General features: G+C 45.5%; 1 protein-coding gene across 1 annotated transcript in view; it reads left to right on the plus strand.

Annotated features, from left to right (window-relative positions):
- PRELID3A (PRELI domain containing 3A) overlaps positions 1-20,428 on the plus strand; it is an 84,663-nt gene extending 64,235 nt beyond the window's left edge. The window contains exons 6-7 of the mRNA XM_075828370.1: positions 2,863-2,950; positions 20,222-20,428. Coding sequence (XP_075684485.1) covers positions 2,863-2,916 — 54 coding nt within the window. The 3' untranslated portion in view covers positions 2,917-2,950; positions 20,222-20,428. The remainder of the gene's footprint in view (positions 1-2,862; positions 2,951-20,221) is intronic.
- Positions 20,429-27,972: the final 7,544 nt, after the last annotated feature.

Here is a 27,972-nt window from a genome sequence, read left to right on the forward strand (position 1 = left end):
GACCTGGTAGTTGATCTGGGGGTAGGGCGGCTTTTAAAAGTTTGCTATGGGGTTCAGGATTTTCTAGTTACATCCCTGTCTCTGTTGTTAGGATCCTGCAAATTACCTTCCCATAGCTTGGCTTTCTTAACTCTCTGAGTGGATCATGAGAGATTGATATTGGAGTTAACAGGTTTTGAGTGAAGTAGGACTTTAAAGGGGTTGGCCAGTCTTAAGAATTGAATGGCCTATCTTCAGGATAGGGATAAAGAGAAAAAGTGTAGGACCCCACAGCGGCGCTGCTAATCGATAAAATGTTTAGACGTGATATATATTAATAAGGAGTGCTACGAGTATCGACGATGGACAAGCATCTTCGTCAGGCCATATGATTACAATAAAAGAGACATCTTAAATACACTGGGATATTGCAAACAAACATAGAAAAAAAACGCCATAAGGACAGGTCATGTCTAAAAATTATTATCACGTCTAAACATTGTATGGATTAGCAGCGCTGCTGTGGGGTCCTACACTTTTTCTCTTTATTTCTGTACATTTTTGTGGCAACATTTATTGTTGCGAGCATTAGACCGTGGCTTCATCTATACTTACCTGATTTTTTTCATGCCGTTTCCAGAGTTGTGCCTGTCGCACAACTACATAAGGTGAGCAAAATCATTGTTCTCTTCCTACCCTCATTTCTCCTTGGATAATCAGCACCATGCGGCGGCCATGAATATTTGATCGGTGGGGGTCCAACTCCTGTCACCCCCACCGATCAGCTGTTTTGAAGGGGCCGCGGCGCTGCTTCCCCTTCATTACTGTCACTGCTCGTACTGTGAATCGCCAACACATTTGTAGCCACGGTTCACAGTATTACAGCATTCTCCCTTTCAGTTGAATGGGAGAAGGCTGTAATACTGTACTGTGAACCGCCGATACAAGTATGTTGGCGATTCACAGTACTAGCAGATAAGGAATGAAGGGGAAGCAGCGCTCGTTTGAATGCTGCGGCGCCCTCAAATCAGCTGATCGGCATGGGTTCCGGGAGTCAGACCCCCACTAATCAGAGGTTGCTGACCAATGATGAGTATGCTTGTCATGTGCGGCATACTCATGCATCATCATGCTTATTACATGGGCGTGCAATGTTAGGGTATGTGCACAAGATATCGACAATTACGTCTGAAATTACGGAGCTGTTTTCAGGAGAAAACAGCTCCGTTATTTCAGACGTAATTGCTCGTACTCGCATTTTGCGAGGCGTCTTTGACGGCTCTAATTTGGAGCTGTTCTTCATTGGATTCAATGAAAAACGGCTCAAATTACGTCCAAAGAAGTGTCCTGCACTTCTTTGACGAGGCAGTCATTTTACGCGACGTCTTTTGACAGCGACGCGTAAAATGACAGGTCGTCGGCACACCCATTCAAATGAATGGGCAGATGTTTGCCGACGTATTGGAGCCGTATTTTCAGGCATAAATCGAGGCATAATACACCTCGTTTACGCCTGAAAATAGGTTGTGTGAACCCAGCCTTACTGTGCCTGTGTGATCAGGAGCGGTACAACCTCTGTAACACATAGCCGCAGCCCAGCTCTAACTGCGGAGAAGAGAAAACTCTGATCTATGTCATTTAATACTTTACATGCTGATACGCTGACCCTGGCATATAAAGGGAGAGACTGAGGGAGAGGTAGTTCTCTTGTATGGACAGACAGCCCAGGGTCCATTGAAGGAGCCCAGCGCTGCCTGACCATATTCCCTGTTGTGACTTTATGGGTATGTTCACACGAGGTCATTACGCCGCAAGTACCGGACCGAACACAGTGCAGGGAGCCGGGCTCCTAGCATCATACTTATATACGACACTAGGAGTCCCTGCCTCGCTGCCGGACAACTGTCTCGTACTGAAAACACGATTACAGAACGGGACAGTTGTCCGGCAGCGAGGCAGGGACTCCTAGCGTCGTACAGAACTATGATGCTAGGAGTCCGGCTTCCTGCACTGTGTTCGGTCCGGGATTTGCGGCCGAAATACGTCCGTCAATTACGGACGTAATGACCTCGTGTGAACATACCCTATGAGTTCACAGGCTAACGTACTGGCATATGGATGTATGACAAATCTAAATGAAAAATCCTATGGGAAAATGTTTTTGAAGTCCCAATACTTAATAATATAGACTTGTTTTGTATCCTCACGACTAACAACTTTTACAATAAATGTATAAGGGGCTGTTCACATCTGCTTTGGGTCCTCTGTCACAGATCTGGTTCAAAATGCTGGAAGCAATAGCGCATCCAACAACCGAACTGGTTCTTTCGTTGTTCTTCTCCTCTGACTGAGCAGAGCAACGGAAACAGTGTTATATAACAGTGTTATATGTAAAAAAAAAAAAAACTGCAGCGGAATTGCTTATTTCCATCATTTTTGCCAAAATAAAAATTAATATAAATGAAATGGTAACGCATATATACTAAGAAATATCACATTATCTAAGTACAACTCATCTTAGAAAACAACAAAGCCTTATACAGCTATGTCTATGCAAAAAATAAAAAAGTTATGGAAATGTTTAAAAAAAGAGTAAGAATGCAAAGAGGAAAAAAATTGTTCTTGTCCTCCGCCAAAAGTGGCCCGGCCCTAACGGTGTATTCAGACTTTGCAGTTGAGGTGCGGTTAAAAAACGCAACTACATTGAAAAATGCGTCAAAGCATGGCAAAAATGCATGCAATTTTTTTATGTAGTTTTAACCGTTTTGTATTGTAAACACTAATTTAGTTTCTAGATTACTCTATAGGTCAGCAAAATCATTAAAAAGTATGCCCCGTGCTGTCTTTTATTTGTATACTGAATTATTTTTTGTGTTACCCTAGGGGTGGGATGCAATTGAATGGATCATTCAAAATTCTGAGAGCACAGTAAGCTAACAGTGTCTTTCTCCACTGCTTACACTAACAACGGGTAATTATACAACTCTTCTGTACATTATACCTGCATGGCCTGTACATGTACATCTGTAAATAGTCATCGCCATGATTTGTATTATTAATGCTCTGAGATTTTAAGTGTACCTCCACTTCTGATCTCCTGCCTGACCTGAAATCGGGCATGGAGAGACGTTCCTATACGCTGGGTGGTACAGTGACTGTGGCAACCGTACTGCGCCCGGGGAGTAATGTGCACACATCCTATTAGTTAGAATAGAACACATGCACAATACTCTTCAGGTGTCGTATGGTACTTACAGTAACTATACCACCCACCCTGGAGAGTATCTCAATATCCGATGTTTGTTCAGAAGCGTGATCACAACTGAATGGACACTTTAACTGGCCCTTACGGCTTATTTTTTACCCCAAGAATATCCACCTGTTTGATGGCTCCAAGTTTGTTTGTAGATCTCAAAATCAATTAAATCCACTAATGGCATTCTAATGTGTGTGTTTGCGGGTGGGGGTTGTGTTCCTGTCTAAATGAGGTTATACATTTGTATACTATTTATATCGTTTGTGGCACTCTCCACTAATATGAAAGGTGAAGTCTAACGCCTCATGCACACGACCGTGTGCGCTGGCCGAGTCCCGTCAGTGATCCGAGGAAAGATGGAACATGTCCTATCTTTCCTCTGATCGGAGACTCTGATCATCTTTCACGGACCCGATTCACCGGCTAAAGTTAATGGGTCCGTGAAGACTATCGGGTTCCACTCGGATGTCGTCAAAAACGGCCCGAGTGGCACAACGGTCGTGTGCATGAGGCGTAAAACTGCTGCCCAGTATTTCTAGCTGGCAGGTAGTTCATTTAAAAACTAGTAACGCCTGGCTATATATTATTCAGTGTGTGCTTTTACTGCTGATATGTATTATTTATGCGTATGTATTTAACAGTTTATATGTCAACTTTACCTTTAAAGAGGCTCTGTCACCACATTATAAGTGCCCTATCTCTTACTTAAGGAGATGGGCGCTATAATGTAGGTGACAGTAATGCTTTTTATTTTAAAAAAAACGATCTATTTTTACCACTTTATTAGGGATTTTAGATTTATGCTAATGAGTGTCTTAATGCCCAAGTGGGCGTATTTTTACCTTATACCAAGTGGGCGTTGTACTGGGGAGTCTATGACGCTGACCAATCAGCATCATGCACTCCTCTCCATTCATTTACTCAGCGCATAGGGATCCTGCTAGATCCTTATGTGCTGTCTTATACTACCACACTAACAAAACTGAGGTGTTTAGACAGTGAATAGACATTCCATGGGATGTCTATTCACAATCCCTGCACTTCGTTACTCTGTCTGTGGTAGTTACAGCAGGGGAAGCGTAATCCCGCGAGATTACGCTGTAAATCACAGGTTACAACGAGATCACGCTTCCTCTGCTGTAACTACCATAGAAACAGTAACGAAGTGCAGGGATTGTGAATAGACATCCCGTGGAATGTGAGATAGGGCACTTATAATGTGGTGACAGAGCCTCTTTAATGTGTTAGTATAAAACAGCACATAAAGATCTAGCAGGCTCCCTATGCGCTGAGTAAATGAATGGAGAGGAGTGCATGATGCTGATTGGTCAGCGTCATACACTCCCCTGTACAACGCCCACTTGGTCTAAAGTAAAAATACGCCAACTTGGGCATTAAGACACTCATTAGCATAAATCTAAAATCGCTAATAAAGTGGTAAAAATAGATCGTTTTTTTTAAATAAAAAGCACTGCTGTCACCTACATTATAGCGCCCATCTCCTTATGTAGGAGATAGGGCACTTATAATGTGGTGACAGAGCCTCTTTAACCCCTAGGCGCACGAGGACGCAAGTGTACGTCCATGTGGCCAGTGTCTTAAGGCACAGGGACGTACAGTTACTGCGAAGTTCCCGGTGCACACTGTCGGCACCGGGAGGCCAGCTGTCCCTGACAGCTGACACTCCACTGTATGCCGATCAGCGGCTTATTTCCTCTGATATCGTCAATTAACCCCTTGATTGTGGTGATTGATTGCAATCACCGCATTCAGGGGTTTCTAGCTCATTGGCAGACCACGATGAAATCGTGAGGTTTGCAGAAGGCTAGCATGGCGATCGGAGGCCAAGTAATGGCCTCCGTGTCTGCCATGTATGGAGGCCTATCAGGATCAGCCTCCTGATAGACTTCCTGTCAGAGTGACAGGACGTCACTGCCGTTCGCGATGCACACTGTCGATGACAGTGTCTGTGACACTGTCGGCGACAGTGTGCATCGGGAACCGGGAGGTCAGCTGTCCCTGACAGCTGATACTCCACTAGTTGCCGATCAGCGGCTCATTGCCGCTGATTTCGGCAATTAACCCGTTACATTCGGGGCTCGATTGCGATCTCCGCCTGTAGGGGGTTTGTAGCACATCAGCAGCCCCCATGCAATTGTGGGGGCTGCTGATGCTTGTGATGGCACAGACAACGACCTTCGGGTCTGCCATGTATGTCAGCCTATGAGGATCAGCCTCTGCTGATCCTCATAGACCAACTGTCAGAGTGACTGACGTCACACTGACAGTTGGAATACGTTACACTACCTAAGTAGTGTAATATATTTTAGCAGCGATCAGAGCTGCAGGTAAAAACAGAAAGTGTAAAAAGTAAAGAAAAAAAAAAGTTAATAAAAATGTTTTACAAAAGTGTAAAAATAAAATATTTTTTTTTCCTATAATAAGTCTCTTATTATAGGAAAAAAATGAAACAGTTAAAAAACAGTACACATTTTTGGTATCACCGCGTTCGTAACGACCCAATCTAGAACACTATAATGTTATTTTTACCGCACGGTGAACGCCGCAAAAAAAACAAACTAAAAACAATGCCAAAATCACTATTTTTTGGTCACCATCCCTCCCAAAAGATAGAATAAAAAGTGATCAAAAAGTCGCATGTACCCGAAAATAGTACCAATAAAAACTACAACCCGTCCCGCAAAAAACAAGCCCTTACCCCGCTTTTTTGACTGAAAAACCAAAAAGTTACGGCTCTCAGAATATGGTGACACAAAAAAATTTTTTTTTATAAAGATGTGATTTTATTGTGCAAACACTGCAAAACATTAAAAAAACCATATACATATGGTATTGCCGTAATCGTACCGACCCGCAGAATAAAGTACAATTGTCATTTATAGCGCATTCTGAACGCCGTAAGAAATAAAGAATTTAAAACGCCAAAATCACTGTTTTTGGCCACCAAAGCTCTAAATAAAAGTAATAAAAAGTGATCAAAAATTTGCATCTACCAAAAAATGGTACCAATAAAAACTACAGCTCGTCCTGCCAAAAATAAGCCCTCACACCGCTAAATTCATGGAAAAATAAGTTATGACGTTTGGAAGGCGGGGAGTGAAAAACTAGAATGGAAAAGCAAAATGCTTTACAAATGTTGGGGTGAATTTTCTTCTTTATTCCTTGTAAATATTTAAATTTTCTATGTTATTTCAGAAAAAAAGTAGATTTTCATTTTCACAGACTAACTCCAATAAATATAGGAAAACACCTGTGGGGTCAAAGTGCTAACTATACCCCTAGATAAATTCCTTGAGGGGTCTAGTTTCCAAAATGGGGTCACTTTTGGGGAGTTTCCACTGTTTTGGCCCCACAAGACCTCTTCAAACTCGACATGCCTAAAATATATTCTAAAATATATTCTAAAAATAAGCAGGCCCCAAAATCCACTAGGTGCTCCTTTGCTTCTGAGGCCTGTGTTTCAGTCCATTAGCACACTAGGGCCACATGTGGGATATTCCTAAAAACTGCAGGACCTGGGCAATAAATATTCAGTTGTATTTCTCTGGTACTCTTTTAATAGAAAAATATAAAACATTACAAAATAAAAGGTACATACAAAGAAAACAAAACAAAACTTATGTACATTTCTGTGCATCACGTTTTACCCAGCCTGGCACTTTTTACATAAATCCCCATGCATACATAACTATAATCCCATACTCATTCATACACACACCTATACCCCCTAACCCCAAGAAAACATAAATATAACATTATATACAACATACTTATTTTTTTATTTTTTTTTAGAACATACTCTTAAAAACCATGTGCCAACCAATGGCCCCCTAAAACAAAACACCACATATATAAAACAAAATAAATAATAATCACAATAATATTATAAACAAAATAATAATAATAATAATAATAAACTCTAAAAATAAAAGTTACCATCCCATGGTGCACTTACTTCAGTGCACCATGTAAATGAAAAGAAAAAAAAACAAAACACAAAAAAAACAAAACAAACCCAAAATATTTTTTTTTTTCCCATCTTTAAATTTTTTTGAATACATTTTTTTTTACTTTTTTTTTTATATATTTTTTTACATTTTTTTTATTTTATTAACTTATCCACATTCATACCTAACCTTGTACACACTAACTTATCCATCACCACCCATCACCTCCCCCAACACATCACCCACCCAGCCCGATCCCACGTCTCATGTCCTCCTCACGTCCACGTAGTCCAGAATCGGCCTGGGCACACCCCCAGGCCCCCCACCCCACCTATCTACTGCCCATCTTACCTAAACATTCACACAAATCCATGCATACACCTAAACACCATATAATCTTACTGACACATAACTATAACCAAATACCATACTATATACATAAACCCGAAAACCTAAGTTTGGCTGCTTGTAAGCCCTTTTTCTGTCTCCAAAAAGCTCAAAACAAAAACCTACTTGTGCTTACTCAGCCCATCACCAGAGGAGAGAGTGAGGAAAGCCACCCTAGAGCACCAGCCCAGAGGCCTAAGCCACCCCCAACCACCACCCCGGTCCCTATCGTTAAACCTATCCTGCTTGCCCTATCTCTTTCCCTTATTACTTTATAAACTAATCTGTCCCTCCTGCTGACTCTCATTCTGTCCCTATCGCTATTTCCCGGTGTCATGGCCAGGTGCAGACCCCCACCTCCAGTCTAATACCCAGGGGCACCCCCTCCCCTCCCCCTGAAGGTTGGTTCGACCTAGGGCACCCTAAAATTAAAGCCCCTCCAAAGTCGAGAGGCCTTGGATGCACCCAGTTTCTCAACCTCCAGAGACCGGACCTTCACCAGGTCACCCATGATATTCCTACACACCTCGTCCTCCAGGAGGATTTTACACTGAGTCGATACTAAACACCTTGCGTTCCACGTGAAATACCTGATCACTAAACTAACTAAAAAAGAAGTGCAATGATCCCTTCCACCCAGGTCTCCGAATGCCCCATAGGCCCAACCAGCGTAGGAGAGGTTGGTCAGACCGGGCCAACCGATGGAGGAACCACCCGTTTGTAAACCTCTGCATTGAAGGGACACTGAAGCAAGAAATGGTCCATGCTTTCCAGCGTGTCATCGCACTCCTCCCATGGAAGCAGCGCCAAGCCAGATCCCAAAACTTCTGGGGAATCCTCACAGAGTTTAAAAGTTTTAATCCCACCCCGAGGTCGCTACTTGGGCAGTCCCTGAGCGCCAGGGGCTTCTGGAAGCAGGTCAACAAGACCTTTCTGTCAAGAAATTTTCTCGACATGGTCTTGATCTCCCTCGCCTCCAGACCCCACCGACGAACAACCTTCAGAACCGGGGCGGCATAAGCCGGGAGGTGCCCATGGGGTGCACGCAGGTCTTTCGCTTGGCCTCCTGTCTCCCATTCCTGGAAGAAAGGCCGAAACCATCCCCTGCAGGAGGATATCCACAGAGGAGCCCTTTCTCTTTCAAAGAGGTTCGCCAAATTAATTTTAATGAAAGTGTTTACTAGAAACACCACTGGGTTAACCATACCTAACCCACCTAGTTTCCTCGGTAGGTAAGTAACCTCCCTCTTGATTAGGTTAAGCCTGTTTCCCCATAACAGTTGGAAGAACAGGCTATAGACCAGAGTCCAGAGAGGTTCTGGCAACACGCACACGCTGCCAAGGTAGAGCAACATGGGCATCAGGTAAGCCTTGGCCAGGTGAACCCTTTCCCTAAGGGACAAAGACCATCCCTTCCATTGGCCAACCTTCTGGGCAGCTATTGATAGCCTACCTTCCCAGTTTTTCATGGGGTAATCACCCGGGCCAAATTCAACGCCTAAGATTTTAGCAGACCCTTTGGGCTCTGGGAGGGTGCCCGGGAGATCAAAACTGGGATCCCCCCCCCCCCAGCCAGAGACTTTCACACTTGTCCCGGTTGATCCTGGACCCAGATGCCCGTGAGTAGCGCTCAACTTCTGACATCACCCACTGTGCCTGCCCTCTCGAGGAGACAAAGATAGTGACTTTCATCCGCGTACGCAACCACCCTCTGAGTGGCTTCCGGCTCCTCCAAGTCCATCCCCACCCCCGCCAATGGCCCACGATCGAGCCGCCTAAGAAAGGGGTCGATCGCGAAAACATACAGCAAGGGGCTTAAGGGACAACCCTGGCGGACACCAGACCCAACCTCAAAGGGGGTTCCAGTCCAACCGTTCACCAGTGCAAAAGACTCAGCCCCAGCGTATAGGGTCTGGAGCCAATTAACGAACTCACCCGGTAGGCCATACCTCAGAAGGACTGACCAAAGGTACTTGTGATTCACCCGGTCAAAAGCTTTGGCCTGATCCAAGGACAGCATGTACCCCTCCCATCGGCCAGAATGTCCCTGCTCCACTGCCTCTCTGACACTGAGGACAGCATTAAAGGTGCTGCGGCCTGGAACAGAGCAATGCTGGGCTGACGAAAGGAGCCGGGGTGCAAACTTCACCAGCCGATTAAACAGTACTTTTGCGAGAACCTTTCTGTCCATATTGAGGAGCGCTATGGGACGCCAGTTCTCAATACGAGTCGAATCCTTACCCTTTGACAGAATGATCAAGGCCGACTTGCCCATTGACTTTGGCAGAGTGCCCGAGGAGAGACACTCATTAAAAACCGCAGTCAAGAGGGGAACTAAGGTTCCCTTAAAAGCCTTATAAAACTCAGATGTTAAGCCATCTGGGCCTGGCGACTTTTTGATGGCCAACCCATCAATCGCCAGCATCACTTCCTCTTCCTTGATCGACTCTGTCAAAACACCAAGCGAGGGGTCTGCTCAGGGATGCTTTCAGCCAGGAAAGCCGACATTTCGTCTCGGTTTAGATCCTGCTCACCCAAAAGCTGCGAATAAAAGGATCTGATGACCTCCAGGATCCCTGATTTGGATCTCATCAGGGAGCCTGTACTATCTACCAGTCCTGTCACCACCTTACGACTCAATGACATCTTGCAGTTCCTGTAAGGGTCGGGTCGAGCGGTACCTCCCGAAATCCCGTTCAAGAACCAAAGACGTGTGCCTATCATATTGGCAACTTTTGAGCAGAGCTTTCACCACGGAGATTTCCTCACGGCTACCTCCGGTTGAGACTAGATGTTCGAGTTTCCTCCTCATGTCTTGATACAGGCGATACTTGCTCATGGACCTGAGGCACGAGATCTGGCGGAAAAACTCTGCCACCCGTTCTTTGAACACCTCCCACCACTCAGACTTAGTACCACCTAGATCCAATAAAGGTACCTGGCTCTGAAGAAAATCCTCGAAGGCCTGTCTTATCTCTGCTTCTTCCAGGAGAGTAGAATTCAGCCTCCATATACCTCGTCCCATCTGGAGGGACTCTGCAACATTCAAAGAAAACATAATCATACAGTGATCGGAGAACTCCACCTCAACAACGGACACTGCCGAAGAGATGGCGTCCTCCTTTAAAAAAAACCTGTCTATTCTGGACCTACGACTACCACTGTGATAGGTGAACCCCGAGTGGCCTGGGGTATACCGAATGTGGATGTCCTCCAGGCGAGCATCACTAGCTATTCTATTCATCTCGACACTATCATAGGCCAGTACCTTTCTGGAACCTCCTCTGTCTTGGGGCCTAACGACAGTGTTAAAGTCCCCTCCAAAAATGACTTGTCGGCCTGTAAAAAGGAAGGGCTTAATCCTCATGAAGACACTTTTCCGGTCCCACTTTGTCTGGGGACTGTAGATGTTGATGAGTCTTAGTTCTTGTCCCCTCATGAGGACATCTAAGATCAAGCACCGCCCCATTTCTAACTCGATCATCCGCCGGCATGTGACCGGTGCGGTAAAAAGTACCGCCACCCCGCTATATGGCTCAGCCGCAAGAGACCAGTAGGAGGGCCCGCGTCGCCACTCCCTCCTAGCTTTCACGACCTCTGCCAAAAGTGACAGTCTGGTCTCCTGCAAAAACAAAATGTCAGCTTCAACCCGGCCGAGAAAATCAAAGGCTGCAAATCTAGCCATATTCGACTTAATGCTGGCAACGTTAATCGATGCCAGCGTCAAAGGAGTGGGTGCCGCCATCATAAATGATTGAATTAGACGGTTTTCTTCTTCCCACCCCTTGCTTTCTCCTCTGAGGAGGACCCCTCACCCTCTTTACCTCTTTTTTGTTGTTGTTGAGGAGTCCATAACCTCCACCACCCCCCTCCCATTCTCATCTCCTGGGTCCGGGCCGACCCCCTCCCCCGGGGACAGTGGCCCCCGCAGAAGAGGAGGCTCAACGACTCCTAGACTCCCTACCGTGCTCTCTCCCCCAGCCTGGGGGTCTGGAATATCCATGAGAACACGGTATCGGTTGGGGGAGCACACCAGGGGGGGTGCAGGTTTTGCCTTCCTTGGCCGGGGCAGGGCCAGATGTTTTTAGCCCTGTTTTGATGTTACCCGGTGTCCCCTGTTTTGTTTTAGGCTGTGACCTCCCTTCCTCTTCCACACTTTCATAGTGGGAGGACTGGGAGTCCTCAGCCCTCTGCTCTCTCTCTATCCTCCTTATCTCCTCGTCCAGTACGGCCTCCCCAAGAGCATCAGTATCCTGGGGGGCATCCAGGTCCGAGCCAGAGGAGTCCCCAGTTTCCTGGGTCCTCCTCAGCTCTCGTTCCCTTCTGCGTTTTTCCGCCCTTCTCTGACGAGAAGGGGGACCCTCCTGGCGTTCGTCCTTTGCTCTTGGGCTCTATCGTCTCTGTCCACCCCCTCGCCCACGGAGACCTCCCTCCTTACATTCTCCGTAGGGTTGGAACAGACATTGACGACTGAGCGCGGACACCGACTGAAAGGGTGACCTAGGTCACCACACAGGTTACACCTAATCTGCTCACACGATGCAGCCAGATGGCCTACCCCCCCCCCCCACAATGAGCGCACTTCTGCACAGTGCAGCTTGCGATCAAGTGTGAGGGGTCGCCACACCGGTGACACAGCTTCGGCTGCCCCTGGTAGAAGACAAGGATTCGATCTCTTCCCAAGAAAGCAGATGATGGTATGTGGGACACCGTCTGCCCCAGACGCTTAAGTTTTACCATAAACGTCCAGGCTCCCGACCAGATGCCAAACTCATCGCAGTTCTTCCGTGGCATCTCTGCTACCTCACCGTATCTTCCCAACCAGGTCATGATGTCCACACAGGAAAGCGACTCGTTACGGGTAAGAACGGTCACTTTCCTGAGACCATTCTGGCGAGAGATTGCTTGCGCAGCAAACCCTCGCCAGCCGGGCTTGCTCTTCACCAGCTCATAGTTCCCCCAGAAGACCTCAAGGCCCCCCGGCTGAACAAAGCTGATGTCAAACTCAGCCGTACCATGAGGATGTATCAAGGCGTAGATGTCACTCGCCTTGAAGCCCATCTCCAGCAGCAGCTCCACCACCCTCTTACGAGGAGGGCACGCATCATTGCCACGCCACTGGAGACGGACCACATTCCTCCTGGCCACGGCCGGCCCGGTTGTTGGGAGCGACCACTGATCTCCCCGTCTCTCTCGGAAGGCATCCAGACCATACCTATTTATCCAAAAGGATAGGTCCTTCTGCACTCCCCCTACTGTTATTGTTTGCTTCCCCTCCCTTAAGGCTTCTAGGAGGCGCTGTTGCAAACTGCCGTCCCCGGGCCCAGAAGATGAGGATGGGTGGGCCGGCGGTCCCCCCACCACAACGCCCGCATACAACCTGCCGGGCGCTCTGGCAGAAGGAGCAGCCGGCCCGCCACTGGTTGACACTCGCCCCACAATATTACAACCCACATTAACATCCATAACATTAATATCCACAACATTACCACCACCAACAATATTACCAACACTACTAACATTACCATTAATATTTACATTTCCACTTACATTCCTCTCCACAACTTTCATACCGGCCAGGCTGGTTACGGAGTTCTTCCTCTTGTCCATAGGCTTTTTATATGTTGTTTTTGTCGTTTTTGGGGTCTCCACATCATCAGGTGCCGCTACTTCTGGGGCGCCGCCGGATATCTCGGGCGGCAATCCCTCAGCACCCTCCGCTTCACCGACCTCCATATCTATTGCGCCACCAATACAATGTTTGGGAGGAGGGGTGCCGTCACCCCCCGTGCCCGCTAAACCCCTCCCACCTCCTTGCGGCGATGCAGATGGAGGGGCCGCAGGCACCGCTAGAGCTGCTCCCGGCACCAAACCACCCCCCCCTCCCGTCTGGGGATGGCCAGCAGTGCCGAAGCCTCTCCTACCGCCACCACTTGCTCTCGCAACACTTTCTGGTGCGTCCGCTGGCCGAGTCACATGGCCAGCAGACTTCCGGTTTTCCAGCGCCACATCCGGTTTCCGGTTCCCCTGTCCCCCGGCCTCCGGCTTGCGCCAGAGACCGGCTTCTGAGGTTCCCCATCCGCCGGACACAGGGGACACGCCCCCTAGCGCCACGTGGCCATCGACACCACCTCCTTTACAGGAGACGGCATCTGGCGCCATCTTGGCCACATTGCTCAAAACCAGCACCATGTTTTTCTGCCCACATACCCGCCAGGACCCCACTGCAGAGGCCGGAGCTGGGGGATTTGTGGGGTTTGCGTCCCGAACCGAGCTCTCACCCGGTCCGGAACGCAAGGAAGACAGGTAGGAATATTTGTAAGATACTCCACCTGTCTTCCCCTTTGCCTTTTTCCGCCTCAACTTCCATAATTTTTTCTTTTTTGTTTTCTCCTCCTCCGGTGGCAACTCATCTCCAAAAGTAAAGTTCTGGAGGGACACTGGGGACTCCTGCAGCCGTATTTGCGTGAGCAACCCCGGGGGGTGCCCACTGCCTGATTCAATGTCATGCACACTTTGGCTGCAGGAAAGTTCCCCACTTGTCCCTCCATTACTGCCTTCCCAGGGGGGCTCCGAGCCCGTCTCCGTCTCCTCCCGGGTTGGCGTCCTCTCCACCTCCACGCTTTCCTCCGCTTGTGCAGCCTCCACTTTTGCGGCCTCCACTTTTGCGGCCTCCTTCTCTGCAGCTTCCGCTGCCACTGTACTTTTAGCAGCCAATGCTTTTACTCCCCTTTTGCAGGGGGTTTCATTACTTTGCGTGGGGGACGCCATCAGGGAAAACCTTTCATCATTCTCCAATTTCTCCCCGAAGGCTCCCCCACCGACCACAATCTCCATCTTCCTCTCCTCCACCATATTAATTTCTTCAAGTAGTTCCTTTACCTGTAGACTATACCGGGACCTCTTGGCGCCTGATGTTTTCGCGGCTCGTCCCCTTGCGACCGCCAGATCTTCCCGCAGCCGCCGCAGGGACTTACCGAGGTCCCGGTATTCTTCCAGCCGGGCAGCTAGGCGGGAGCTGAAGGTCTCCACAGACTCTCCCGACCGCAGTAGCCCCCATTCCTCTACCGTGCTCTGTTCGTCAGGTCGGGTGTCTTGCCTTGCTGGGCCTTCTGGTCCTCCACCTGGGTGATCCTCCATGTCTCTCCTCCTGGCTCCTTCCAGAGCCCCAGCATCAGGGGGGGCCGCACAGATCTTTCCACGGGATGACCTTCTCACCCCTGATGCTGGCTGCACGTTCCCAGCAGGTTGGGAAGACCCTCTACCCACCGCCTGCATGCTCCAGGGGGTAGAGGTCTGAGGCTCCATGTATGAATGGAGCCTCCTTCAGGGAAGCTTCCTTAGCCCAGGCAGGTGATAGGAACCTGGGCTGGTGAAAAAAAGGAAACTCCCTGGATCCCGGGTGTGGGCCACACAGCACACAAACAGCACACACTCAGCAGCTCTCTCACACACAACCTCCCTCCTTGCTAGTCACTGCTGGTGTGGCGTTTCTCTGGTAAAACCTTCTGTGTTACACAAATTTTTTTATTACAAATGAATTTCGGCAACAAAAGGAGAAATTTGTAAATTTCCCCTCTACTTTGCTTTATTTCCTGTGAAACGCCTAAAGGGTTAAAATACTTTCTGAATGCTGTTTTGAATACTTTGAGGGGTGCAGTTTTTAAAATGGGGTAATTTATTGGGGTATTCTAATATATAAGGCCCTCAAAACCACTTCAGAACTGAACTGGCCCCTGTAAAAATAGCCTTTTGAAATTTTCTTGAAAATGTGAGAAATTGCTGCTAAAGTTCTAAGCCTCGTAACGTCCTAGAAAAATAAAAGGATGTTCAAAAAACGATGCAAATATAAAGTACACATATGGGAAATGGTAACTAGTGACTATTTTGTGTGGTATTACTATCGGTTTTACAAGCAGATACATTTAAATTTAGAAAAATGCTAATTTTGGCACATTTTCTCTAAATTTTGGTGTTTATCGACCAAGTTTTTCCACTATCAAGTACAATACGTCACGAGAAAACAATCTCTGAATCGCTTGGATAGGTAAAAGCATTCCGGAGTTATTACCACATAAAGTGACACGTCAGATTTGAAAAAATCGGCTGTGCCACAAGGCCAAAACAGGCTGCGTCCTAAAGGGGTTAATATCAGTGATCTGCAACCCCTTGCTCTTAAACCATTGTAAGGGTATGTTCACACGTAGTCAACAAAAACGTCTGAAAATCCAGAGCTGTTTTCAAGGGAAAACAGACCCTGCTTTTCAGACGTTTTTTGACCAACGCGCATTTTTCGCGGCGTTTTCGCGGCGTTTTTTACGTCCGTTTTTGGAGCTGTTTTCATTGGAGTCTATGAGAAAACAGCTCCAAAAACGTCCAAAGAAGTGTCCTGCACTTCTTTTGACGAGGCTGTATTTTTACGCGTCGTCGTTTGACAGCTGTCAAACGACGACGCGTAAATAACAGGTCGTCTGCACAGTACGTCGGCAAACCCATTCAAATGAATGGGCAGATGTTTGCCGACGTATTGGAGCCGTATTTCCAGACGTAAAACGAGGCAAAATACGCCTCGTATACGTCTGAAATTTGGCCGTGTGAACATACCCTATGGGTATGTGCACACACACTAATTACGTCCGTAGTTGACGGACGTATTTCGGCCGCAAGTCCCGGACCGAACACAGTGCAGAGAGCCGGGCTCCTAGCATCATAGTTATGTACGACGCTAGGAGTCCCTGCCTCTCTGCAGGACAACTGTCCCGTACTGTAATCATGTTTACAGTACGGGACAGTAGTTCCACGGAGAGGCAGGGACTCCTAGCATCGTACATAAGTATGATGCTAGGAGCCCGGCTCCCTGCACTGAGTTCGGTCCACTACTTGCGGCCGAAATACGTCCGTCAATTACGGACGTAATTAGTGTGTGTGCACATACCCTAAGACTTCCCCAACATTCCATGACAGTCTTCTCTGCAGCTTTCTTCTCCTGTATTCCCTATGAAATAACAATTCTGGAATTCTGGAGCATATTTTCTTAGAATTCAGTGTTATGCTGTACCTCTGTTATTCCACTTGGAAATGTATAAATAAAATTGACAGCTGGGTGTTACCATTTCCCTTGTCAAAGGGACATGTTCTTGCAGTCTGACACAGTCTAATTAATGCTGACAGTGTCAGACTGTGCAAGGACAGACCCTGTGGACAAGGTGAATGGTAATAACTAGTTGTCAATTTATTCATACAGGAATAAGGGTAAGGCCACACGGAGCGGCACTAATATGGTCGCGACACGGCCGGCACCATGTTCGGCGTGGCTATCAAATACCCTGTTAATGGCAGCGCGTTATTGCAGGAAAAACGGCTCTTTACCTGCAAAGTCGTGCAGCCATAAAGGAAGTATTCATTTTAATGGCCGCACGACTTTGCAAGTAAAGGGCTGTTTTATAAGCAATAACGCGCGTCCATTAATAGGGTATTTGACATCCGCGACGAACATGGTTCCGCCACATTTGTTAGCCGCACTGTGTCAGGGCCGCTCCGTGTGGCCTTACCCTAATAGAGAAGCAGCACAACACAGACTTGTAAGAATAGATGCTCCAGAATTGTTGTTTTATGTAGAATAAAAATATTTTGTAATGGCAGGAAGGAGGTGAAGGGAACAAGTGAGCCCTAATCTACCCACCGCCCTGTCCCTGCCTACTTGCAACGACCCGCCCTAGGCGACGGGGTACAACTTGGCGGCGGTCCCTACGCTGTCTAAGTGCAAGGGAGACAAACAGGGAACACGCAAGGGAATACAGTAGCCCACGGAACGCCGCGAGGAAACGGAGCGGGGAATGAGCCAGTCAGGATCAGGAAGTAGTGGAGTATACAAACGGGAGCACGGAGCAGAAGCAAGCCAGGGGTAGAGCAACGCAGGATAAACGGAACTGAAGCAAGGCAGAAGCACGGCAGAAGCAGGCTGGAGCAAGGCAGCAGTGGGGCCAGGAATCCAAGAAGAATAACAAGCAAGGAGGAAGAGAAAACGGCAGGTATAAATGGACAGGGGGCGGAGCTAACTGACTGACCAGGCCGCGATAGGCTCTCCCACTCCTGAGCCTGCCACCCTGATTGGTGGGAGCAGGTGTCAGTCTCAGAGGTCTGGCCTCAGGTGTCGACTGATTAATCCTGGGAGTATACCCAGACGTAGTGCCTGGCAGATCCTTTACATATTTACTAAAACAGACAGGAGACTATAGTCAGCAGAGATGACAAGTCCTCTTAACCCCTTTTCATTTTCTCCTACCCGCCTTCCAAAAGCCATAACTTTTCTATTCCTTCGTCGACATAGTCGTATGGGGGCTTGTTTTGTGCGAGACAATTTGTAGTTTTTCATGGCACCATTTATTGTACTGCATATCGTACTGGAAATCTGAAAAAAAAATTATTTGTTGTGTGAAATGGGCAAAAAAACAGTTATTACACAATTTTTGGAGGGGTTTTGTTTTTACGGCGTCCATCAGGAGGTGAAACCTACATATTCACCTTATTCTACAGGTTGATACGATTACGGCAATACCAAATGTAGAAGTTTTGCTTTATGTTACACAACTTTTAAAAAAACTAAAACTAGTTGCTGGAAAAAAAAAAAATGTCTCGCCATATTCTGAGAGCCATAACTTTTTTTATTATTCCAACAATTTAGAGGTGTGAGGGCTTAAATTTTGCGGGGCGAGCTGTAGTGTTCACCAATACCATTTTGGGGTGCATGCAGCTTTTTGATCACTTTACTCCTTTTTTTGGGGGGGGCTAAGGTGACCAGAAAACAGCAATTTGCATGTTTTAAGAACAAACGAGATGTAGGAGCTGCACCGTAGCATAAAGATATGGGTGCTATCCCCTGAGGAATCTTGACAAAAAACCTCAACAATGTTCAACCACAATCCAAAAGAAAAGGCAGCACTCCAATAGTGTATAAAAATCCAAAAATGTATTTACCCAACATACAGGCAATGTTTCACCTTCCCATTGAAGGCATTTTCAAGCAATGAATGTGTGTGCTCAAAGCATTTATATAGTGTGCAAAAATACAAACAGGCAATATACGATAATCAAAAATGCTTAATGTTAAAGTGCATAGTGCAATACAATAATATAAAGTGTAAATGCTGTAATTCATACAGCCATCATGTGGAAGACGTGAATCAATATTTCAAATAAAAAATAAACATATCACAATAGTAACATAAAATACATCAATGTACAATAACGTATCAATCGTATTAATATGAGTTACAGCCGTCACACACGCCAAGTCGTCACAAACAACGCAACTGTTCTAATTTAAGGATTAAGATAATATATTACCATTAATCCTTAGAAGGTTTGCAATGAATTCCAAATCATATATTAGGGACACCTCAGACTTTCTGACCAGAGGTGATAGTTCCCCCTAATGTAATCCTTGTGTCTTTCGACTTAACAAGCCTCTATACATATATCAACCATGATAGAGGGTTGGCTAGTGTCAAGAAAGCTCTTGACTCAACACCCTATTCTGACATTTGTAGGGAGTTTATTTTAGCTCTTCTAATTGTCCTAACGAATAATAATTTCTTGTTTGACGACAAATTTTATTAACTGTTGAGAGGTACAGCCATGCGGGCCAACATGGCACCCACATACGCTAATATTGTTATGGCAGACCTTGAGGAGACGTTCATCTATGTGACCCACCACTTCTCTAATATATTGAGGTGGTGGCGATACATAGATGACGTCTTTGCTATCTGGACAGGTGACCTCTTATTGTTGGAAGAGGTTTTTTTTCCTCAATGGCATTGACCTAGATATAAAATTCACAATGGTCCAGTCTGCTAAAGCCATTCAATTTTTAGACACCACTGTCAATGTGTCAGGGGATAAATTAAACATGGGCCTATATGTTAAGTGATCTTTGATTCCGCCCGTTGCAGTGAGGTGTCGGCTGTGTAACACAGCCGTCACCTGCTTTGTATGGAGCGAGCTCAGCCCTTGAGCCTGCTCCATGTCGTTAAGTGGTTAAACAAGGACCTTTTACTGCTATGCAGCTGCATAGCAGTAAATGTTTTGCCTACCAGAGGTGAAATGAGAAATTTGTGAATTTTCCTCAGGCATGTCTCTGCACAGTGAAAGGCATAATGGGGTTAGAGTTGCCTCACAGTGATAGGTTGTCAGAGTGAGCGGATAAGAGGGAGGGGAAGAGTCTAAAAAGTGTTGTCCAGAATAAGAAAAATTGAGTTAGCTTTTATTCATCCCAGAAACAGCGCCACTGTCGTCCATGCGCTGTGTCTGGTATTGCGCTTCATCCAAGTGGCAAACCTTTTAAGATGGCCCTACAAACTAGATAAAAGTCGGCCGAACAGGTCCATTTGCATGCTTACGATGAATTCAGGTGAAATAGCGGTCTGTATCAGACAACAGGTATTACATATGTATGACCATGTTTAGAATATATTAGCACGCAGCAGTTTTGGTGCATTGTGTGCTGCTGAGGTACAATAAATACTGAAAATAACAGTTATATAAACCCTGCTGGGAAAATGAAGAGTTAACAATAAAAAAAATATATGAATAATACAATTAACAGCCCTTGTCTTTCTCCTCTACTTAGATTCAAGAACGCTCATTGACGCACTACTGACATCGCGAATGTAGCTTCAAGGAAAAAAAATCACGTCTGCTATATCATCACTATTATGGACCAATGACTCTCCCTTCATCAAAAATATCTTCTAATAAATATTTTGTATAAATATTTTTTAAATGATCAGAACTCATTTGGATGCAATAAACTAACATTAATTCATTACTATTTACACTTTCATATTCATGATTCCGTTGTATATTGGTTAGTTTCTCGTATTTACGTGGTAACATTTAATTTTAAAGATCAAGGTTGCAAACCGCTATAGTTACCAACACACTCTCCCAGCTAAAAGACTTTTCAACCTGAACATTTATGGCATATCTATCGGATATAACATAAAACGTCTAATAGATACGGGTCCCAGCTCTGGCTTCACCAAGCCAAATGGGGTTTGGGTGACCCCAGTTCTATAGATAGGTACGGGTCTCAGAGCTGGGACCCGCGTTTATCAGACATTTATAGAATATTTTGTGGTTATGCCATTAATGTTTACTGTAAGTTAGGAATACCCCATTATTACATTACATCCGTGGATAGGTTGACAGCACAATAATTTATGTGTTTGTTCTCTGTCTAACACTGGGTATATATACCTTTGAACATCTACTGATGTGTCATTGAGAAGTCAGAAGATATTATCTGTAAGGGTATGTTCACACGGCAAACCAAAAACGGGCATAAAATACAGAGCTGTTTTCAAGCGAAAACAGCCCCTGATTTTCAGCCGCTTTTTAAGCAACCAGCGTGTTTTGCGGAGTTTTTGGAACTGTTTTTCTATTGAGTCAATGAAAAACGTCTCAAGAAGTGACATGCACTTCTTTTTACGAGGTGTTTTTTTACGCGGCCGTTTTTGAAAACGGACGAGTAAAAAAAACGCCCCGTGGGAACAGAACGCCATTTTTCCCATTGAAACCAATGGGCAGATGTTTGGAGGCGTTCAGCCCCCGCATTTTTAGCAGTTTTTTGGGGCGTTTATGGCCTGAAAAACAGCTGAAAATAGCCCGTCTGAACATACCCTAAGAGTTCTTGAATGGACACCTCCGCAACCACCAGACCAAAGGGACTGTGGTGCTCTTTATCTTTAGTCTGTATCACTTTGAGATTTTGGGACACTGCAGTGCCATTTATTTCATTCACTGTAGTGAAGCCCCTGAGAGCAACTCATCTTGTCAGAGCACCTCAGATCTTTTTTTCTAGAGATTTATTAGAGTCTTAAAGAGGCTCTGTCACCAGATTTTCAAACCCCTATCTCCTATTGCAGCAGATCGGCGCTGCAATGTAGATAACAGTAACGTGTTTTTTTTTTCAAAAACGAGCATTTTTGGCCAAGTTATGACCATTTTTATATTTATGCAAATGAGCCTTTCTTAAGTACAACTGGGCGTGTTTAAAGTTAAGTCCAAGTGGGCGTGTATTGTGTGTGCACATCTGGGTGTGTTTACTTGCTTTACTAGCTGGGCGTTGTGAATGGAAGTGTATGATGCTGACGAATCAGCATCATCCACTTCTCTTCGTTAACACCCAGCTTCTGGCAGTTCACAGACACACAGCGTCCGACGCGATGAAGTTCCTGTGGGAGGAAGTGAGTGACGTCACAGCGTGATCTCGCGAGGACACGCTGTGTGTCTGTGCACTGCCAGAATCTGGGTGGTAACGAAGAGAAGTGGATGATGCTGATTCGTCAGCATCATACACTTCCATTCACAACGCCCAGCTAGTAAAACAAGTAAAAACGCCCAGATGTACACACACAATACACGCCCACTTGGACTTAACTTTAAACACGCCCAGTTGTACTTAAAGAGGCTCTGTCACCAGATTTTGCAACCCCTATCTGCTATTGCAGCAGATCGGCGCTGCAATGTAGATAAGAGTAACGTTTTTATTTTTAAAAAACGAGCATTTTTGGCCAAGTTATGACCATTTTTGTATTTATGCAAATGAGGCTTGCAAAAGTACAACTGGGCGTGTTTACAGTAAAAGTCCAACTGGGCGTGTATTGTGTGTGTTACATCGGGGTGTGTTTACTTCTTTTACTAGCTGGGCGTTCTGACGAGAAGTATCATCCACTTCTCTTCACAACGCCCAGCTTCTGGCAGTGCAGACACACAGCGTGTTCTCGAGAGATCACGCTGTGACGTCACTCACTTCCTGCCCCAGGTCCTGCATCGTGTCGGACGAGCGAGGACACATCGGCACCAGAGGCTACAGTTGATTCTGCAGCAGCATCGGCGTTTGCAGGTAAGTCGATGTAGCTACCCACCTGAAAACGCTGATGCTGCTGCAGAATCAACTGTAGCCTCTGGTGCCGATGTGGCCGACACGATGCAGGACCTGGGGCAGGAAGTGAGTGACGTCACAGCGTGATTTGTTTTAAAAAAAACTTTTATTATTTTAAAAGTTATGATAATTTTTCTAAATGTAGAACTAATAGCCAAATAGGAGGTGACTCTTTCTTTTCACTCTGGGCGGTGTGATGTTTTCTGTATGACGCTGTCCAATCAGCATACAGCTTCTCCCCCTTCCCTGCTCAGCAACACAGTGTGATCATATAGTATACAGCTTCCATTCCCGACTGTGTATTCAACTGGCGATATCCGGTTGTGTCACCACTAGAACTATGATCCAGGTGTGATATGAAAGATCAGAATCTCCTCTTTCATATGCCACCTGTCATGAACAAATACACAGTAAACAGTGAGGTCCCTGTTCTTCCCAAACCTCTGTCCCTACCTACTTGTACGACGCGACCTAAACGACGGCGCACAACTGGGTGGCGTTCCCTATACTGGTACAAGTGAAACTGACAAACTGATAAGACAGACAGTACGAAATAACAAAGGGTCACCTGGGAAGTACACGGAAGGAGAGGCAGGGCAATTGCGCCGCGGACAAGTCCGGGCGCAAAAGGCGGAGTTAGGCAGGGTCAAACCGGGAGAGTGCGGAAAAAACAAAAGTCACAATGCAAAGAAAAGTCATGAGTCCAGCCGAGGTCAGGTCACAAGAATTCAAAATGCAAGTCACTCAGGGGAGTCTAAAACAAGGGAAAGCACCAGGCAAGGAAACTCTAATTACAGACAAAGGCCAGCTATCCCAGGCTGAATTAAAAAGGGAGAGGGCGGGAGCTCAGGAACATCAGCCAGGCTTTGATTGGCCTGACGTTCCTGAGCTCCTACTGGCTGCAGACTGCCTCACTCTGCCAGGCTGGGCGATGCCCGAGCGAGTAACTCTCGATGTCCTGGAGACCGAGGGAGCCGCAGGCAGAGAGTACGTGATACCACCAGAACTAGATATGGCTGTTTGAAGTGATCCCCCTTCCCTCTAGAATGTGTCTCACACTGTGTGAAGCAGCTTCATTCTGCTAGGACAGCGTCAGAGGCTGTGAGGAAGCTCCACCTAAAGAGAATCGCCGCTGTTACCTCCCAGTTGTCTAATAAAGGCTCATTTACATATTTAGAAAAAAGCTCATAACTTTTAAAATAATAAGCGTTGTGGGACACAATTTTAACTAGCATTATCAGTGTGACAGCGCCTATTAGATTAGCTAGGAGATAGGGCATTACTAAACTAGTGACTGAGCCTCTTTAAGGGTATGTGCACACACACTAATTACGTCCGTAAATGACGGACGTATTTCGGCCGCAAGTACCGGACCGAACACAGTGCAGGGAGCCGGGCTCCTAGCATACTTATGTACGATGCTAGGAGTCCCTGCCTCGCTGCAGGACAACTGTCCCGTACTGAAAACATGATTACAGTACGGGACAGTTGTCCTGCAGCGAGGCAGGGACTCCTAGCATCGTACATAAGTATGATGCTAGGAGCCCGGCTCCCTGCACTGTTCGGTCCAGTACTTGCGGCCGAAATACGTCCGTCAATTACGGACGTAATTAGTGTGTGTGCACATACCCTAAGAGTAACTTCTTCAAACATATTTGATTTAGGGAACTGTTTAATGATATTTCTGATACCTTATCTTAACCATGGCCCATTCTTTTGTGGAAATCCTCTTTAAAGTGGTATTCCCATCTTATAAAGTGATGGCATATCGCTAGGATATGCCATCACTTTGTGATCAGTGGGGGCTGTGCTCTGGAACCCTTGCTAATCCTTTGAAGGGGCCGCAGCACAGATCTGGTGCTGTGTCCCCTTCACTGTTTTTTCCTGCACAGTTGCAACCCATTTTGCAAGGAACTGCAGCACGGCCCAGGGAAAACTTAGAAGGGGATGTTTCATTCTAAGGATTGGTGGGGGTGACAGAGGTCGGACCCATACTGATCATAAAGTGATGTCTTAGAAAGGGGTTTGCCAGTACTTTAAAAGATGGGAATAACCCTTCAATAGGACTCTCAATCGCTAAAAAAAAATGTTTGAAAAACCTCTGATCTAGATCCTTTATACATTGCATTATTTCAATTTGCTTCTTCCTCTTCTGGCAATCCCAGTCAGCTACACTTTAGGCATGTGTCTGGGATCATGGATTTGCTGCATCCTGCATTTACTGGTATTGTGTAATGTATGAGAACCTGGTTCTATTTTTTGGCATTGAGAATTCCATCCTTTCGTGATGAAGCCACAGCTCCAACAGTGGGATGATCACCTTGTAGGCTGGACCTCCGGGGGATGAACTGTTATAGCTGGGGGAGGTGGTTAGTGCATCAACATTGATGCAGGACAAAAACAGTATTACATGCCACCTGTTGAAGTCACTCTTTGCAGAAGCCCTCTGCTGATGCTAATGGGAGGGCACATCTATTATCCCCATACGCACTAATGCTATCTAATTCACAATAGCTACTCTTCTTCCTCTTCTGTCAAGTTGTCCCTAGATTATACAGCGGTGTTATTGGTTTCCAGCGGACTTCATGCGTTCAGTACTGATAGTAGTACTTCTTACGTTTTTGAAGGGACATCAGTTTAATGTATCAATTAAATGATAAACTATTAATGGTTGGTATTGTTTGGAAAAGGCTACTTCTTGAGCCAGCCAAAAGCACTCTATGCTGAAAGTTTCCTTGGCCTACCACTGTGATTGTCATTGTCAGCTGTATAATGATATAATAATGCACCGCAACCAAGACAACCAAAAAGACTTGTGTACATTGGGCTACATGTACATTTGTACCTCTTAATGTCTTCATCATCTTATTTTAGGATATTTAAAAAAAAGGGAATGAGTAACATCAGATGGAGGAACATTAGCCTTGCAAGAATACGTATGCATAAAGGCTGAATTTAGACTTATAAAATTACATTCTATACATTGCTTTGTTGGAGACATAAAAACAAATTATTTAATTGTTAATAAGTATGTTAAATTAAAAATACAACGGCATATAAAATTGCTTTTTCATTCATTGTATTTCAGTCCCTAGTTAACGACTTTAATGGCTAGCCTATTTTGTCCCTTAACCCCTAGGTGCACCAGGACACAACTGTACATCCCAGCGGGAGGTTACTTCCCGCACCAGGATGTACAGTTACAGATTTTGCTGGAATGGTTTTCGGTGCCATGTCGTGTTTGCAAAGCCATGGAGGGACCATAACAGTGGAAACTCCCCAAAAGTGACACCATTTTGGAAACTACACCCCTCAAGGAATTTTTCTAGGGGTATAGGTAGCATTTTGACCCTATACGTTTTTTCTGAATTTATGGGAATTATGCCGTGAAATTGAAAATCTAAATTTTTTTCTAATAAAATGTAGTTTTAGCTCAAATTTTTTTAATTTTTACAATAGATAAAGGAAAAAAAACACCCCAATATATGTAAAGCAAACTCTTCGGAGCACATCAACCCCATATGTGGTAATAAACTGCTGTTTGGACACATGGCGGAAGTTAGAAAGGACGGAGCGCGATTTGACTTTTGGAGCTCAAGTTTTGCTGGAATGGTTTGCGGCCCCATGTCACATTTGCAAAGCCACTGAGGGGCCAAAATAGTGCAAACACGGATTTTTTTTACTGAATTATTGGGATTATGCAGTGAAAATGAAAATCGACATTCTTTCCACTAAAATGTTGAATTTGTTTCATTTTCACAAGGAATAAAAGGAGAAAAAGCGCCCCAACAATTGTAAACCAATTTCTCCCGAGTACGGCAATACCCCATATGTGGTCATAAACTGCTGCTTGTATACACTGCAGGGCTCAGAATGGCAGGAGTGCTATTGTAGATTTTGGTTGATTGTTTTTTGGGCGCCATGTCGCATTTGCAGAGCCCCTGAGGTACCCGTACAGTAGAAACCCCTGAGAAGTGACTCCATTTTGGAAACTTTACCCTTCAGGGTAATCATCTAGGGGTGTACGGAGCATTTTGATTCCACTAGTGTTTCATAGATTGTATTAGAATGAGGCAGTGAAAATGAAAAATTATTTTTTTTTCCCAAAAATATGTAGTTTTGCACCCAATTTTTTTTTCCACAAGGGGTAATAGGAGAAAAAACAACATATAATTTGTTACCCAATTTCTCCCGAGTATGGCAATACCCCATGTGTGTCCCTAAACTGCTGTTTGGGCACATGGCAGAGCTCAAAATGGAAGGAGTGCCTTTTAGAGCACAGATTTTGCTGGACTGGTGTATGGGCGCCATGTCGCATTTGCAGAGCGCTCTTAGATACCAGAGTAGAGTGTAAAACCCTTAGAAGTGACCCCATTTTGTAAACTACACCCCTCAAGGCATTTATCATTTGCCTGGACATATGACAGGGCTTAGGAGTGAAAGGCGCATGTGAGACCTATTTTGGTGATTTTCGCAGCATTAGCCCACAATGGCAGGGCTCTGGGGTCTAATAGTAAAACTAACCCCCAAGTAGTGACCCCCATTTTGGAAACTGCACCCCTGAAAGCATTTTATTAAGGGGTGTAGTGAGCATTTTGACCACACAGGGTTTTTTTTTCTATTAGAAATGAATGCTCAGTGGATGGTGAAAATTGCAAATTTCCTCAGGTTTTAGTGCACAATATTTTGTGCCCAGTTTGTGACACTGAAGACAAATACCTCAAAATGTTAAGCGGGTTCTCCCGGGTATGGCGATGCCATATATGTGGACGTAAACTGCTGCTTGGGCACGCTGCAGGGCTCAGAAGGGAGGTAGCGCCATTTGGCTTTTGGAGCGCAGATTTTGCTTAGTGGTAATTTTTTTGGGGTTTTTGCTGGTATTTCAGTTTATGATGTGGGGGGGGGGCATATGTAAGCTGTGCGGAGTATATCAGGGCATAATAAGAGGGTATAATAATTGGGTAAATAAATAATAATTCATAGATATGTGGCCGGTGTCGCACTGAGAAATGGTGCCAGATCTTATCCGCTTTTGGACACTCTGCACATTTTGCGTCGCCATATTCTGAGAGCCAGAACTTCTTTATTTTTTTCTCCACCGGAGCTGGGTGAGGGCTTATTTGTTGCGGGACAATCTGTAGATTTCATTAGTACCATTTTGGGGTACATGTGATTTTTTGATCACTTTGTATTTCATTTTTTTGGCAAGCAAGGTGACCAAAAACCTGCAATTCTGATGTGTTTTATTATTTATTTTTTTTTACGGCATTCGCCATGCGCTATGAATGACAATTTTACTTTATTCTGCGGGTTGGTACGATTACGGCGATACCATATGTATATAGTTTCTCTTATGCTTTGCAGCGTTTACACGATAAAATCACTTTTGTTTCAAATAATAAATTTTTTGTGTCACCATATTCTGAGAGCCATAA

Source organism: Rhinoderma darwinii, chromosome 5, assembly GCF_050947455.1.
Source record: "Rhinoderma darwinii isolate aRhiDar2 chromosome 5, aRhiDar2.hap1, whole genome shotgun sequence".
Taxonomy (NCBI): domain Eukaryota; kingdom Metazoa; phylum Chordata; class Amphibia; order Anura; family Rhinodermatidae; genus Rhinoderma; species Rhinoderma darwinii.